Source organism: Carcharodon carcharias, chromosome 7 (genome assembly GCF_017639515.1).
Source record: "Carcharodon carcharias isolate sCarCar2 chromosome 7, sCarCar2.pri, whole genome shotgun sequence".
Classification (NCBI taxonomy): domain Eukaryota; kingdom Metazoa; phylum Chordata; class Chondrichthyes; order Lamniformes; family Lamnidae; genus Carcharodon; species Carcharodon carcharias.
In genome coordinates this window covers 153291931-153309230 of record NC_054473.1, presented here as the reverse complement: position 1 = coordinate 153309230, position 17300 = coordinate 153291931, and the positions used below count along the sequence as shown (strand labels likewise).

General features: G+C 42.1%; 1 protein-coding gene across 1 annotated transcript in view; it reads right to left on the bottom strand.

Annotated features, from left to right (window-relative positions):
• Positions 1-17300, bottom strand: part of tdrd12 (tudor domain containing 12) — a 181373-nt gene that overhangs the window by 101186 nt on the left and 62887 nt on the right. Inside the window, exons 15-16 of the mRNA XM_041191689.1 lie at positions 17078-17205; positions 6852-7043 (exon numbers count right to left, since the gene is read on the bottom strand). Of these exons, the coding sequence (XP_041047623.1) occupies positions 6852-7043; positions 17078-17205 (320 nt within the window). The remainder of the gene's footprint in view (positions 1-6851; positions 7044-17077; positions 17206-17300) is intronic.

Sequence of the window (17300 nt, the reverse complement as noted above, 5' to 3'; positions counted from 1 at the left end):
TTCAACTGCCTTCATCTTTTGGAGATCTATCATTATCCCTCTTAGGTGGATAATGTGACCTAAAAATCATATGGTGATCTTCCCAAATTCACACTTATTCAACTTGAGGCTGCTTGCTGGAGCACTTTTAAAACCTCCCAGGCTTTCTGGCTGTGTTCTTCTTTAGTAGCACCAGGGATGGGTAAATCAGCTATGTGGCAAATAATGCCATCTTTGTCTTCCAAGATGTCGGACATAGCGCGTTGAAAGATTTCTGGTGCAGAGGATATGACGAAGGGAAGGTGATTGAAACAAAAGTGACCAAAAAGGAGTGAGAAATATGGTCAATCACCTTGATTTTTGGTCAAGGGGAATCTGCCAAAACCCACATTGGCATACAGCTTCGTAAAAAGGACACTTTTGGACACCTTCGCCAGACTGTCACCAACAGAGAACGTTGGGTGTATCTCCCTTTGGATGGCCTTATTCAGCTGTGTTGTATAGGGTCCATGCAGAGTCGGATTTTGCCACTCGGTTTATGGACTGTCACCAGACCAGAGTACCACTTTGTAGGCACTGTAACAGGAAAAATAACTCCTCGTAGCAGGATACTGTTAAGGTGGTCTTCCAATCAGCATTTATGGCACCCCTCCATGGGGCGAATAAACAAAATGGTTTGGCATCTCGGAGTAGAGTGGTATGATACTCACATTTAAATTTTCCTAGTCCCCAGAATAACCTAGGAAATTCATTCCTAAATATGGCTCCACTGTCATGTTGCACTGGCTCCTCGATCCATTGTACAAAGCCAAGGTCTGAACATCCTGACCCGCTGAGTAGAGAAAGTTGCTGACTCTGTAGGGTATAAAGAGGTTCATTAATTTCTTTGTCTTTATATATAAGGGTTGTAGGGATCTGGCCCTTCACTTTTGAAGTCTGGGCCTCCTGGCCCCTGTAGTTTTATTTTTGACAACTGGCTCTCCACATTATTAAGCCAGTCCAGATGGTCTGCCAAGACTGTGACTGCAGCCACTGTGTCCAGCTTAAATTCTGTTCTGTAACCTTTGACATCCAACTCTACTGACCGGACCCGCATACTGGGTCTTTTATTTCGCGAAGAACTTATGCTTTGAGGCTCCGTACCAGATTGTTAATAGAGGAATTAATGGATTCACCTGGCCTTTGGCTCCTCTGGCTGAATCTTATACTTTCCATAACTAAACTCTTCTTAAGGCTGAAGTACTTATCAAGGGCCCCCATAATCTCATTGCATGATGCTGGAATTGCCTCGATGCCCTGCCACCCCAGATCTTCATTCTCTAAGGCCCCCACAGCATATAAAAGTATACAAACCTGGTGTTTCTGGGTTTTCCCTTGCAGATATGAAGGGTTCGATACAACCAGAACTGGCTCAGCCAGTGCTTCCATTCCTGTCCTTGCTGTGGGCCCAGGATGTATTGGAAAGAATGTAGAAGGGGTAGCGGCTTTTCAGTATCTATTGATATTGTGCATGTCTCACTGTACCCTCACCGTGCTCCTGTTCGGTTTTGATGCTCATCACTGCGGAATTGATCTGTTCAAGGTCTTCACAGTGGGTCACCGATCTGTGGCCTCAGTTTTAGACTGTGACCTCCATGTTTTGTGGAGGTCTAACTTAGACTAAGAGTGACTTGACATAGTCAGTATATAGTTTTTCTAAAAAGTGTTTACACTATGAAGTCTTATAAATAGTAAGTACTGGTTTTCTGGAAACTGTGTTCACAAATTGTTCTGCATCTGGCTCTCTGGAGCCTTTTTTTTTAATATTCATTCATGGGATGTGGGTGTCACTGGCCAGCATTTATTGCCCAACCCTTGTTCAGAGGACATTTAAGAGTCACATGTAGGCCAGACCAGGTAAGGATGGCAGATTTCCTTCCCTGGACCAGATACGTTTTTTTATGCCAACAATCGTCAATGGTTTCATGGTCAGAATCAGACTTTTAATTCCAATTTTTTTTGAATTCAAATTGCACCATCTGCCATGGTGGGATTCGAACCCGGGCGCCCTGAGCATTACCCTGGGTCTCGATTACTAGTCAGTGACAATACCACTATGCCACCTTGGTCATCTGGCCCTCGAGGTCACACTTGCATCATTAGTGTCATCATGGTCTCATTAACATAACTATTAAGCCATTACTATACACTTCCCATGCACATTGCTAGACTTGGAAGTTTGTCCTCGAGATCATTCAGGAAGCCTACGTCTGACTGAAACCTTAAACAAGCCTGAAAAGTTGAAATTTTTTTGGAAGTAAAATTCAAATAATTTTAAGTACAAGTCATCTGAGCATTTAAATTAATACTGGGAAATAATTTCAATTGAAAGAATTTTTAAAAAGTAATTCATGGGATATGGGTATCCCTGGCTAGATCAACATTTATTGCCCATCCTTATTTGCCCTCAAGAAGGTGGTGGTGAACCACCTTCTTGAACTGCTGCAGTCCATGCGGTGTAGTTACACCCAGAGTGCTGTCAAGGAGGGACTCCCAGGGTTTTGACCCAGCGACACAGTGAAGGAACAGCAATATAGTTCAAGTCAGGATGGTGTGTGCCTGTCCATCTATGTGGCAGAGGTTGCAGGTTTGGAAGGTGCTGTCGAAGAAGCCTTGATGAGCTACTGCAGCACATCTTGTAGATGTGGTACACACTGTTGCTATGGCGCAGCAGTGGTGGAGGGAGCCAATTATGAAGGTAATGGTGGAGATGCCAATCAAGCGGGCTGCTTTACCCTGGGTGACAGTGTCGAATTTCTTGAATGTTGTTGGAGCTGCACTCAGGCAAATGGACAGTATTCCATCACATTCCTGACTAGTGCCTTGAAGATGGTGGACAGGCTTTGGGAAAGTTAGGGGGTGAGTTACTCATTGCAGAATGCCCAGTATCTGACCTGCTCTTGTAGCCACAGTATTTATATGGCTAGTCCAGTTCTGTTTCTGGTCAATGGTAACCTCCAGGATGTTGACAGTGGGGGACTTAGTGAGAATAATGCCATTGAAAGTCCAGGGCAGATGGCTAGATTCTCTCTTATTGGAGATGATTATTGCCTGGCACTTATGTGGCACAATGCTACTGGCCACTTATCAGCCCAAGCCTGAACATTGTCCAGGCCTTCTGCATGTGGGCATGGACTGCTTCGGTATCCGAGGAGTTGCAAATAGTGTTGAACATTGTGCAGTTGGCAGTGACATCCCCGCTTCTTATAGAGTGAAGGTTGTTGACGAACCAACTTAAGCTGGTTGAGCCTAGGACACTCCCCTGCAGAACTCCTGCAATGATGTACGGGACTGAGATGATTGACCACCAACAACCACACCATCTTCCATTGTGCTAAGTCTGACTCCAGCCAGTGGAGAGTTTATCACCGCCACCCCCCTCCACCCCACCACAAACTGAGCATTGGTGAATAGGTCATTGCTGAGTAAGCATCACTTGACAGCACTGTCAACGACTCCTTCCATGACTTTAATGATGATCGAGAGGGGCAGTAATTAGCTGGATTGGATTTGTCCTGGTTTTGTGGAGGGCATATCTGGGCAATTTATCACATTGCTGGGTAGATGCCAGTGTTGTAGCTGTGTTGGAGTAGCTTGGCTAGGGGAATGGCTAGTTCTGGAACACAAGTCTTCAGTGTTATTGCCGGAATACTGTCAGGGTCCATTGCCTTTGCAGCATCCAGTGCCTTCAGCAGTTTGATATCACGTGAGGCATATCAAATTGGCTGAAACTGGCATCTGTGATGCTGGGGGCCTCCGGAGGAGGCCGAGATGGATCATTCACTTAGCACTTCTGGCTAAAGATGGTTGCAATTCCTTCAGCCTTGTCTTTTGCACTGATGTGCTGGGCTCCCCCAGCATTTAGGATGGGGATATTTGTAGAGCCTTCTTCTCCAGTGATTTGTGTAATTGCCCACCACCATTCATAACTGGATGCGGCAAGACTGCAGAGCTTAGAACTGATCCGTTGGTTGTGGAATTGCTTAACTCTGTTTATAGCATGGTGCTCCCGCTGTTTGGCATGTAAGTAGTGTTGTGTTGCAGCTTCACTAGGTTGACAACTCATTGTTAGATATGCCTGGTGCTGCTCCTGACATGTCCTCCTCTATTCTTCTTTGAACCAGGGTTGATCCCCCAGCTTGATGATAATGGTAGAGTGGGGGATATGCCAGGCCATGAGATTACAGATTGTACTTGTATGTAATTCTGCTGCTGATGGTGGCCCACACCACCTCATGGGTGCCCAGTTTTCAGTTGCTACATCTGTTCAAAATCTATTCATTTAGCATGGTGGTAGGGCCACACAACACAATGGAGGGTAGGAACTTGGATCTAACTGGGAAAATGCTTCAACATAATATTATAGAATGTGCCAAACTATCCTTATAATTTCAGAAATTACACTCAGAATCAAGCTTCTGTAACCCTGGTCAAAAGGAGTTTGTAAAGAGCAAAGTAGTCAAGCAAAAAGCCCAGTTTTAATTGCTGCCTCAGCTGGAGGACAACTAGGTTTGAGAGTCGTAGGACCTTAGGAGATACTCAATAAATTTATCAAAAACTATTAACAAGAGAATTCAACTTCCCTTTCAACAAACACTGAAGGGCATCAATACCTCAACTGTCAACAAGTATGTAAAGGCCTCAATACCTCAACTGGTAGAAGATATCTTTTTTAAAAAATTGTTCAGAACCACGTGAAGGCCCAAAGCCCATAATACAAACACCCAAGGAAAGCAGAATGCACGTAAAACAAAGTAGTGAAGTTTCAGTAATACCTAAGTGCTTTAATGGTCCTTACATTATAATAGCAAGGAAAGACTCACATTTTGATGTCCTGGGAAAGACCACACAATTCAGAGAGAATTAAGCATCAAGAAACTTTTGAAATTTTAGCACCTGCATAAAAATGGTGAAAGAATAAAACAAGTAGCTGATACCAAATAGCCAGATTTTATGCCAGTGCCAAAATTCTAAGTTCCACTCATTGTGTGTGCAGGTATAATTATGGCAGAAAAGGATAGGGGTGGGGGGACTGGATACTGTTCAGTTTGATTTTTTTTCCCCTCACGGATATAATCTTATTAAATGATAGCACTGAATAAGAGATTTTGTAATTGAGCAAATGACCAAGGTGATCCCAAAGGGTGGGAAGAATAGTTGCATTGATAATAAACTTAACGCAGGCAAGACAAACCCAATCCAGCCAATTAACTCCATTAGCCTACTTCCAATCAGCAGCATGGTGATGGATGGTGTCATCAACAGTGCTATCAAGTAGCAGTCTCAACAATAATCTGCTCACTGATGCTCAACTTGGGTTCTGACAAGATCACCTGGCTCCAGACATCATTACAGCCTTAGTCCAAGCATGGACAATAGAGTTGAATTCCAGAGCTGAGATGAGAGTGACTTCCCTGGACATCAAGGCAGCATTTGATCAAGTGTGAGGTCAAGAAGCCCTAGTAAAATTGAAGTCAATGGGAATTAGCAAGAAAACTCCACTGGTTGGAGTCATGCCTTGCACAAAGGACGATCATTATGGCTGTTGTAGGCCAATCATCTCAGCCCAGGAGAATTGCTGCAGAGTTCCTTAGGGCAGTGTCCTTGGCCCAACCATCAACAGCTTCTTCAGTGACCATTAATCTACATTAAGGTCAGAAGCGGGGCCATTTACTGACAATTGCACACTGTTCAGTTCTGTTCAACTCTGTAGATAATGAAGCAGTCTGTGCTTGCATCCAGCAAGACCTGGATAACATGCAGGCTTCGAATGATAAGTGGCAAGTAACATTCACACCACACAACTGCCAAGCAATGACACCTCAGCAAGAGAGGATCTAATCATTTTCCCTCGACATCACTGAATCCTCACCATAAGCTTCGTGGCTGGGGGTGGTTTACCAATGACAGAAATTGAACTGGACCAGCCATATAAATACTGTGGATATAAGAACAGGTCAGAGGCTGGGAATTCTGAGCAGGTAACTCACTGCCTGACTCCCCAAAGCCTGTCCACCATCTACAAGATGCAAGTTAGGAGTGTGATGAAATACTCCCATTTGTCTAGATGAGTGCAACTCTAACAACAATGCTCAAGAAGTTTGACACCATCCAAGACAAAGCAGTCTGCGTGATTGGCTCCCATCCACCACTTCAAAAATTCACTCACTCTGCCAGTGGTGCACCAGTATGTATCATCTAAAAGGTGCACTGCAGTAACTCACTAAGGTTTTCCTTCAACAGCAACTCCCAAACCCACAGCCTCTACCACCTAGAGGAATGAAGGCAGCAGGCGCATGGGAATACTACCACCTGCATTTTACACCATCCTGGCTTGGAAATATATTGCCTTCTTTCACTGCTCCTGGGTCAAAATCCTGGAACTTCCTCCCCAGCAGCACTGTGGGTGCAACTATAACCCACAAACTGCAGTGGTTCAAGGCAATGGCTCACCATCAACTTCTCAAGACTAATTAATGTTGGCCTTAGCAGGAACATCCTCATCCCCTGAACAATTATATTAAAAAAAAATAAAAATCAATGCACAAATACAGATAAGATCAAGCTTGTATGAGTTAATATATTCCAAAGAGGTAAGACATGTTGAAAGGTACATACTAGGTTTCTACAAGGTGGAAGAGTTTCAAAAAATTCATCCTTATTTTTTCTATTGATTCTTTGATATTTTTGGAGCCCACAACATGGCAGTTAACAATAATTATGACTTAAAGAAGCAAATTTTAAAAATATTAACTCTTATCCGACTGCAGTCAGGTGAACACAGCATTAGAATCAAACTATCTCAGACCTGGTTGTGTTTCATGAGTACGAACCTGATGCACATTTCCATACAGTGCAGCTTCTGCCATGGCTGTTATAACAATGTAAGGATCACTTTGATTTTCTTTTACTAAACTGTCCATTCGCTTTGTCCAATGCTTGCCAACAGCAATGAGCTGCTGTGGGGTCGACCCTCTCTCTGGAACATTAGTAGCTTCCCTGAAGCATTGCAAGATAGTAGCCATCTATGTTTAAAATAGATCAGAATTAGTTTTTTTTCCCCATAATTTGTGTCTTTATATCCACATTGCCAGAGGCCATCTAGAGCATGAAGGCCAAAACAAATTAAACAATCAAATTGCAACACAAGTCTCTCACTAACATTGCACATGTATTAGAGAGAAACTAAATTACCGATCCTTCTTAAAAATATAGAAGTTTCACCAATGGTTAAAAAACTTTTGCTGGCATAGTGGACAGGGGAAAACTGGTACAAGTAGGTAGCTTGAGATATAAGTAAGTTATACTTGTGGGTGGTACTAGCACTTAGTAAGCACAGTAAATTGTAGTACACATAGCAATTATTATAATTAATTAAGTAATTAAATTAACTAAATAGCATATGCAACAATGGCACGACAGGTGTTATGTTGGATCTGTGGAACATGTGAGCTTTTGTCGGACGCCAAGGCAATCCAGGGCAAACTCATCTGCAGAAAGTGTAAACAGCTAGAGGAATTCTGGATCAGAATTATTGATCTGGAAGCCGAACTGCAGACACTGCATAACATAAAAGGAGGGGGAGAAATACCTGGATACTTTGCTCCAGAAGATGATCATACCTCTTAGAATAGGGTCATCTGTTTTGGCCAGCAATGAGGGACCGGAGATGTGACCATGAGTGAGGCAGGTAAAGGGACCCAACAGACAGGAGCGGGGGAGCCTCAGACTTTGTAATTGTCTAAAAGTTTTGAGGTGCTCGAAACTTGCATGGACGAAGGAGAGATCTGCAAGGTGGATGAGCAGGCTGGCCTTTGCACCATGGTACAGGAAGCCATTTAAGCAGGAAGTAGAGGACAGTATAGTGAGGGGGATTGACACTGTTCTCTGCAGCAAAGAGCAAGAGTCCAGATGGCTGTGTTGCCTGCCCGGTGCCAGAGTTCTGGACATCTGCTCAGGGCTGGAGAGGAACTTGCAGTGGGAGGGGGAGGATCCAGATATCATAGTCCAAGAAAGTACCAACACATAGGTAGAACTAGGAGAGAGGTTCTGCTTAGACAGTATGAGGAGCTGGCATCAAATTAAGAAGCAGAACCTCAAAGATAATAATCCCTGGATTATTACTTTAAGCATAGGGCCAATAAGATTAGAGAGATAAATGCGTGGCTCAAAGACTGGTGTGGGAGAAGTGGGTTCTAGTTTGTGGGGCACTAGCATCAGTACTAGGGAAACTGTGGGCTGTACCGTTGGGATGGTCTACACCTGAACCGTGCTGGGACCAGTGTTCTAGCGAACCACATAACTAGGGAAGTAGAGAGGGCTTTAAACTAAACAAGGTGGGTGAGGAATCAAGCTTGGGTAGATATTGCAAATCAAGGGGTAGAGTCAAAGCAGGAGAACAAAATAATAATATGGAAAATGAGAGTCAGAGAATGGCAGGAAAAAAAACCTAAGAATGCACCAACAGTCAAGGTTAGATGTTACAAAGATAAAAAGGCAAAACTAAAGGCTCTGTATCTGAAAGTACGTAACATTCAGAACAAAGTAAATGAATTGATAGTGCGCACTGAAGTAAATAAATGTATTATCTGATAGCCATTGAGGACACGTGGCTGCAGGGTGACAAGGATTGGGCCCTGAATATTGAGGGGCATATGACATTCAAGAAGAATAGGAAGCTAGGTAAAGGCATAGCACTGTTAGTCAAAATGGCACTGGTGCAATAGTTAGAGATGACTTTGGTTTAGGAGATCAGAATGTAGAATTGGTTTGGGTGGGGATGAGGACTAGTAGGGGAAAGAAGTCATTAGTGGTAGTGGTCTACAGGCCTTTAACAGTTACCACAATCTAGGACAAAGTGTACAAGAATAAATATTGGGTGTTTGTGATAAAGGGACGGCAATAATCATGGGTGATTTTAATATACATATACACTGAAAAAATCAGATTGGCAGTAGTAGCCTGGATGAGGAGTTCATAATGCTTTTGAGATAATTTCTTAGCAGCACATCCTGGAACCATACAGCAGGTTATATTAGACTTGGTATTGTGTGATATGACAGGATTAATTAATGACCTCAGAGTGAAGACACTCCTAGGTAGCAGCAACCACAATATGATTGAATTTTATATCCAGCTTGAACAAAAGAAGAGTGGGTCTAAGACTAGTATTTTAAACTGAAGGGCAATTATGTGGGTATGAAAGCTGAGAGTGCTGAAGTGAACTGGGAAACTAGGCTAGAGGATAGATCACTAGAGGAACAATGGGAGACATTTAAGGGGATTTTTCAGAATATTCAGAATAAGTACACGCCTACTATAAAGAAATATTCCATATGGAGGACCCACCATCCCTGGTTAACTAAAGTAGTTAAGGAAAGCATCAAATTTAAGGATAAAGCATATAACTGTGCAAAGATGAGTGGCAGGTCAGATGATTGGTCAGAACATAAAGAACTGCAGAAAATGACTAAAAGGTCAGTCAGGGGAAAGAAACTAGAGTATGAGGAGAAGCTAGCTAGAAGTGTAAAAATGGATAGCAAGAGCTTCTTCAGGTATGTTAGAAGGAAAAGATTAAGTAGAGTGAGTGTTGATCCTCTGCAGAGTGAGAATGGGGAGTTAATAGTAGATAATAAGGAAATGGTGGATGAAATGAATAAATATTTTGCTTCTATCTTCACTACAGAGGATACAAAAAACACTCCAGTAATAGCCGCAAATCAAGAGGTGGAAGGAAGAGGGGAACGTGGTGAAATGACAATCACTAGGAAACCTTGCTGAGTTAACTGATGGAGCTGCGGGCTGACAAGTCTCCGGGTCCTGATGGACTTTATCCTAGGGACTTAAATGGCTGCAAATGAGGTAGTAGATGGGTTAGTGTTAATTTTCCAAAATTCCCTAGATTCTGGAAAGGTTCCATCAGACTGGAAAGTAGCAAATACAACCGCTCTATTCAAGGGAGAGAGGCAGAAAACTATAGGCCAGTTAGCTTGATGTCTGTCGTGGGGAAGGTGCTAGAAATTGATCATAAGGAGGTTATAACTGGGCACTTAGAAAAACCCAAGGCAATTTGGAAAAGTCAGCATGGTTTTATGAAATGGAAATCATGTTTAACTAATTTATCCGAGTTCTTTGAAGGAGTAACTTGCACCATGGATAAAGGGAAGCCTGTAGATCTACTGTACTTGGATTTCCAGAGGGTATTTGATAAGTTGCCACATCAAAGATTATTGCAGAAAATAAAAGCTCATGGTGTAGAGGGTAACATATTAACATGGAGAGAAGGTTGGCTGGCTGGCAAAAAACAAAGTATACATAAATGGGTAATTTTCTGATTGGCAGGATGTAATGAGCAGAGTCCCACAAGAGTCTGTGCTGGGGCCTCAACTTTTTACATCAATGACTTAGATGAGGGAAGCGAAGGCATGGTAGCTAAATTTGCAGATGACACAAAAGATAGATAAGAAAATACGTAGTGAAGTTGTGAAGAGAGCACAAGGAAGTTGCAAATGGATATAAATAGGTTGAGTGAGTGGGCAAAAATATGGCAGATGAAGTTTAATATCAGAAAGTGTGAAGTTGTTCACTTGGCTTTTTTATTCTTCCTGCCAGGGTATTACTTAAACGGAGAATGGCTGCAGAATTCCGAGGTGTATGAGTCACAAAAAGTTCGTATGCAGGTACAGCAAGTAACTAAGGCAGCCAATGGAATGCTATGATTTTTTATGAAGGAATTGAACATGAAAGTAAGGACGTTAGGCTTCAGTTATACAGGGCATTGGTGAGACCACATCTCTTTATTTAACGAAGGATATAAATGCTTTAAAGGTGGTTCAGAGGAGGTTACTAGGTTGATACCTGGAATGAGTAGGTTGACTTAGAAGGATAGGTAGGACCGGCTGGGCTCATTTCCACTGGAGTTTAGAAAAGTGAGGGGTGCCTTGATTGAAGTATATAAAGATTCTGAACTGTCTTGACAAGGTGAGCGCAGAAATGACGTTCCCTCTTGCGGGCGAGTACAGAACTCAGGGGCACTATTTAAAATTGTGGGGCGCCCTTTTATGACAGAGACAAGGAGATTTTTTTCTCTGAGGGTTTTGCGACTTTGGAACTTTGTGCCTCAGAAGGTGGGGGGGCGGTGTCACTGAATATCTTTAAAAAGGTGGATGTAGCTAGATTCTTATTAGGCAAGGGAATCTACAGTTATCAGGGGAGACAGGAATGAGGAATTAGAAATACAAATAGGTCAGCCATGATCTTATTGAATGGTGGAGCAGGTGCGAAGGGCCAAACGGCCTCCTTCTGCTCTTATTTCTGTGTTTGTATGTTCACAAATTTCTGTACACAGCTACAGTTCTATAACATGAAAAATACGACAAACAAAAGAGATTTGGAAAATGCTACTGTTTATGCTGGATGTGGCTTATAGAGAAGCAAGTCATTTTTAAACATAAACCCCAAAAGCATGGTGTTGTCCATCATTAAGACCGAACTGCCACATTTGGGATTGGAAGTGGGAACTTTTGAAACCATGCTAAAATTTAAACAATATTTGTGAAAGTGGATCATCACAAAAGCTATGGCTAGTATTAGAGGCCCCAATCCACAGGTCCAGAAGTAGGTCATTCAGCCCCTCTAGCCTATTCCACCATTAAATTAAGGGTGGAATTTTATGGCCCCTCGTGCTGGCATCTTTGAAGTTAATGGAATTTTGAACTGCATACTGCATTTTCCGGCTCTGGCCCCACTGTGAAGGGGCTGTAAAATTCTGCCCTAAATCTTCAGGAATTTGCCTTTGCAAAGCAGATTTGGAAAGATAGGCTATAGTGTTTGTCGAGGCTCATCCTGAGCAGCTCCTTAACAGAGGGCTCGTGTGCTCCCTAGGTTATTCCCAGAGACACAAGCCAAAGATAAACATCAATTACTCCTGGACGATAATCAATTCAGTGCAAGATGTTCTTTCGGTCTACGCAAAACTTGCTGGTCCTCCAGTGCAAAGAGCAAGTATTGCAGACTGACGCATTCTGGGGAAGCACCAAAGCTTGGGGTGGCCACCACAAAGTCTTGAAGTGAAAAGTCTAAAGCCCACCTGCCATTCGGTACCAAGGGGCTGAAAGCTCTTCAGGATGTATGGTTGGCCTGTACATACAGGGTGTCACATCTACTGCTCCTCTGCAGCCAGGTGCCGAGCAACAACGTATAATCCATCAGCCACACAGAGTAGCAAGAAATATTTTTAAAAATGTTGCAGCTTCATCAAGTATGTAATTATTTTGAATTCTGGGAATCAGAAAAATGCCAATATGTAAAATTTAAACATTTTAAATTAACTTACTGTTGAATCAAATTGAGAAAAAATAACCTGAATTAGTGCCAGGTAGAAAGAGAAAGATATTGAATTGTGCAAAAATGTAAGGGATGTCACCACTGCAATAAAAGCGCAGTGACAGTCTATAATGAATTGGGAGGCTGGTGATGTCATAGAGGCATGTGAAGTTTAAACAAAAATGCAGACTGACATTCTATAAGGCGCTAGTGAAAAAGAAAGGGTCAGCTGCATCCTTTTGTGGCAGGAGAAAAATTATTAAATTTAATAGCTGGGAGATGGATGGAGGACAACAGTAAAAACCCAGGCACACTTTTTTTTGAAGAACTCAGCACACATATCCAATGAAAGTCGAATCATTCGATCCACCAACATGAATATCAAAGCCTGAGGTAGGAACCACATGAGCCTGTTGACAATTTAACATTTAAAAACGTAGCCAGAAAATGTAAATTCAAGAAAACAGAGGAGAGGCTGATAGATCAGTTCATCTGAGGCTCTGCAGACCAAGAGGGACAAAAAGATTTGATTGGAAAGGTCAAGCTCACGACATTACAGGCTGAAGGTGCTACCAGGGCACATGAAGCCAACTTTAGACAGGTGAAGATGCTGACTACCCAAATGGCTAGCCTTAAGTCAAGGCAAAGGCAGCAGGGTTGATGCAGTGAAACTGCAACGAAAGGATGCACACCAGACAGCGAGAAAGATGTGCAAGAGCTGTGGATAACGAGTTCACAGAAAGAAGAAAATGTCCCACATATAAATCAAACTGCTGAACTTGTGGAAAGCCCAATTACTGGAAAAGATTTGCAGAAGAAAGGTGATGGTAAAGGAGTTACCAGAGGCAGAGCAACAGGGCAAAAGAGGAGGAAAGGAAACTAAAACATCCATACCCTGGAAGATGACTAGGAGTTTAAAAACACAATAGGCATAGGAACCATACAACTATATGAAATGGCTGGATACAACAGTTCCCAGAGAAAAGAAATTCACAAAACCATTCAGATCAGGAAGGTGGTGAGAAATAAGCCCACAACGATGAAGCTGAAGCTTGATGCCAGAGCAGAGTAATATCATTCCTACTCTGACCAAACCAGAAGATCTATCCTGAAAATTTGAAAGAAAATTTCACTCTGAAATACAAGCCAAGAAGACAGATGGTGCTAGTAGATGCCCTATCCTACGTCCCTATGACCAGCAAAGGTGAAGAGTTATAGGTGATCTCAGCAGGTGATCTAGAGATGGTCTCATAAGGTACAGCAAACACAGCTAGCAATACTACAGTATTGGTCCATCAAAAACGACATCTCATTGGAAGAATGGAGTTCTGCTAACCAGATGCAGAATAATCATAGCTAAAACATTGCATAAAGAACTTTTCTAGAAAATACATGGAAGCCACATGGGGATATAAAAATGCAAATGTCAGGGAACAGCTGTGTACTGGATAGGCATCTACAAAGTCATTGAAAGAATGGGGTCTACATGCAATGTACGCTAGAAATACAGAACACACAGCAGAAAGAGATAATAGTTACTGCAACCAGGCCATGGTATACTATAGGAGCAAACTTATTCACACATAATCAAGAATGGTCCCTCATAGTTGCAGACTACTACTCAAACTTCCCTTTTGTCTGAAAGGTGAAAGATTTGAGAGCTACAATCATCTCAGCAGTTCTCCGAGCAAGTGATTCCTAAAAGAGCAACATTTGTGACAATGGAACTCAATTCACCTTTAGAAAATTTAAAGGAATTCGCTGAACAGTATGGGTTCAACATCATCACCTCGTTCCCACACTTCCCTAAAGGACAGGGGCCTAAAGACAGACACATCCAAATGGCCAAGAGAACCCTCACAAAATGCTGAGACATAAAGGAAGGCCCAAACCTTGCCTTATTGTCCCTCTGATCTACACTTGATGAAATTGCCTGTAGAGCTGTTGAATGCAAGAAAGTATAAGACAACTCTGCCAAGCAAGATACTTCCTCCAAGTGACCTAGAGGAAGACAACAGCGCGCTGATGCATAGGTAGGAGGAAGTCAACGCTTCAATAAGCATGCCAATCCTTGCCTGAGCTGTTGAAAAGGGCAAACTGTACATGTACAGGATCCAATCAATTAAAATCTGAAACACAGTAAATGTTGTTAGTGATGAGACTCCAAGGTCACACATCATTGAGACCAAAAGAGATAAGCAAATGAGAAGGAACAAACTTCATATTTAGATTAATAGACAGTCACAGCTTAGGAGGAGGCCATTTCAGCCCATCATGTGCACACCAGTCAACAAAGATCTGACCTACAATGGAGTTGCAAAAGCAGAAAAGATCATTAACAATGCCAGCAAGATCACTGACCGGCACGATAACATCAGCATCACCAGCAAGTGACACAACATTAGCGACATCAAGCAGGTCTCCCACAACATCTGGTGCAACACACACATTGCCTGTGCACCATGCCAACTCATCAAAAGCTCTCTTCCTATGATGGTATATCTTCCAACTGAGAGCAATAAATGCCAAATCTACAAGACGGAGGCACAATATTCTATCACCTAGGTAATGCCGTGAATAATATTTTGAGAAACCAAGCTGTAACAGAATCTGAAGCTGTAACAGAATCTGAAGCTGTTCAGTTTAGTTATAAAAGTCGGCTGTCAATCACCTTTAGTTAGATATAATTGTTAGGAAAGAGAGATAATTTAAGTATGTTATATTTGTATTTGTGGGTGTTAGGAATGGGTTTTAGCTTTAAAGTTTAAGTTTGATTTTGTTTCTGTATCTGTGTGTTGAGGGGTCAAAGGGAGTTTTAGTTTCACTTTAAAAGGCTGCTTGCATGTCTAATGGGAAGTTTACAACCCCTATAAAGTAAAAGTAAACGCACAAGAGTAGAAAGAACTGTGCTGTTGCCTAGCAACTGGGGCCAGGTGGGCAAGTTCCTCTCACCGACACACAAACACAGAAGACAGGCAGCAGTTTGATTTGGAAGCTGCTAGAGTTCAGCTGGTTTGGAGTTGCTGCCAGGAGAGACTGAGCAAAGAGGGCAGATAGAAGTCCTAAGCATGTGAAGCAGTGGTGTACTGTTAAGGCTGAGTTGGTGAGAGCGTGTTCATGGAAGACATCTTGAATGCATGTGGTGACCCAGGGAAGAGGAATATCAAAAGGAGAGTTTGAAACCCTGGAGGTGAACCCCTGTGGAAGGCATCAGAGAAAGCGTCGGTTTGGGAGAAGATTCCAAGTTGAGGTCTTGAAAAGTGGAGATTGGAAACCCTCTTATGAAGGACAGAATTCAGCAAGACTGGTTGGTTCACAGTGTGACAAGCGTCTGGGGGGGAGTTGAGGAGAGATCTTTAGCATCTGGTTGAGGTGGCACCTGTCACTTGAGATCAGAATGTGGTGTGTCTGACCACAGGGTGCCATAGGTTTACATGGACTGGGTACTTACGGTATACATTAAAGTATAAGATAGCTTTTGTGACTTGTGTTATCCTCACAAATCTGTATATATCTGTAAAGGTATAGTTGTGGATGAAGGATTATTGTAATATAGTTCTCGTCTTTTCCTGTTGAATAAATATTTTATTCTTTTGTAAAGAAGTTCATTAGCTGACTCCTGAGACTCTGTTCAGCAGCAGCTCTCCATGTATTTAAACAAACAAATAAAAGTTAGGATCTATCAGGCTGGGTTCCACCCTGGGATCAGGCTTGTCCAGGGGCATTCTCAGCTGGAGATAACAATAAAAAAATAGAATAGCTATGATTGGCACGCTTATTTTGATGGAGGCTTTTTTTTTAAGAAAAAGGGAAATTATATTGTTTATAATTCATTATGAATAAAGAACTAATTGTTATGCAAACATACATCCAGGGTGCCAGATGTACTGCTGCACGGCAGTCAGGTGCCAACCAACAACATATCAGTCCACATACCAGCCACATGGAGAACTTCAAGAAGCACAGTCGGTGAAGATCCAGTATTTTGAATTTAAAAGTGATTATTTTAACCTTCTGGGAACAAGTAATTATCCAATTTCTTACACCAAGATACAGAGGATTAAATCCCAAAATGGCAACAGAATGCATATCTGCACGAGCTTCATTTCTCAGAAAACTGTTATGGCTTCATGGGGGGGGGGGGGGGGGGGAGGAGGAGGGGGGAGGAGGAGGAGGAGGAGGAGGAGAGAAAGCCTACAACCAGCCAATACCACAACAATGCTATGAATTCATCATGCAAGAAACATATGCATCTATTTTCAATGAGACCAAACATTTTTTTCTCGAGTTTCCCTAGGCCATGCACCAACAGTGACCAAATAGCCAAAAACATCCAAAGTGGAGCTTTGTGCCAACTAAGAGGATATGCACAAAACTAATATAGGGGGAACTCTACAATTGTTCTCCACATGGAAGGCAGGCTGCAACTCCAACTCCAAGCACAGCTATGTTGAACATTTGGAGATAAAAGACATGAACGCACATACCCACTGCTCCATTGTTTCTCAAATTTGTCTTTGTCTTGGATATACCTCTTAATATGCATCTTTTAACTGAACATCCTTACATCATGCAGCCAATACTGCTGAATTCAGGTCCTTTTGGGTTTGCAAGGAAACTAGAAAATCTTAAACCTGTGTACATTTAGTCTCAATAACAATGATACAATAAGCAAATAATCAAATCAACATTAAGAATTTTGACTACTAATCTAACATTTCAATGTATTACTTACTTCATCCATTGCTTCATCGAAAAGTATATCAACCCTATCCAACACCAAATGGCTGAGTCTAATGAAAAATAGGCAGTGTAGTTGAAGGACTCGTGCCAGACTGTGTGGAGTAGTAACAACTACATCACCTGCAATTAAATTTATGTTTTAAAGTTAAGACTTAAAATTTTTAATCAGAGTCATTTAGTACTGTTCCATGAATTATTGCTATTATGAGGAAAAA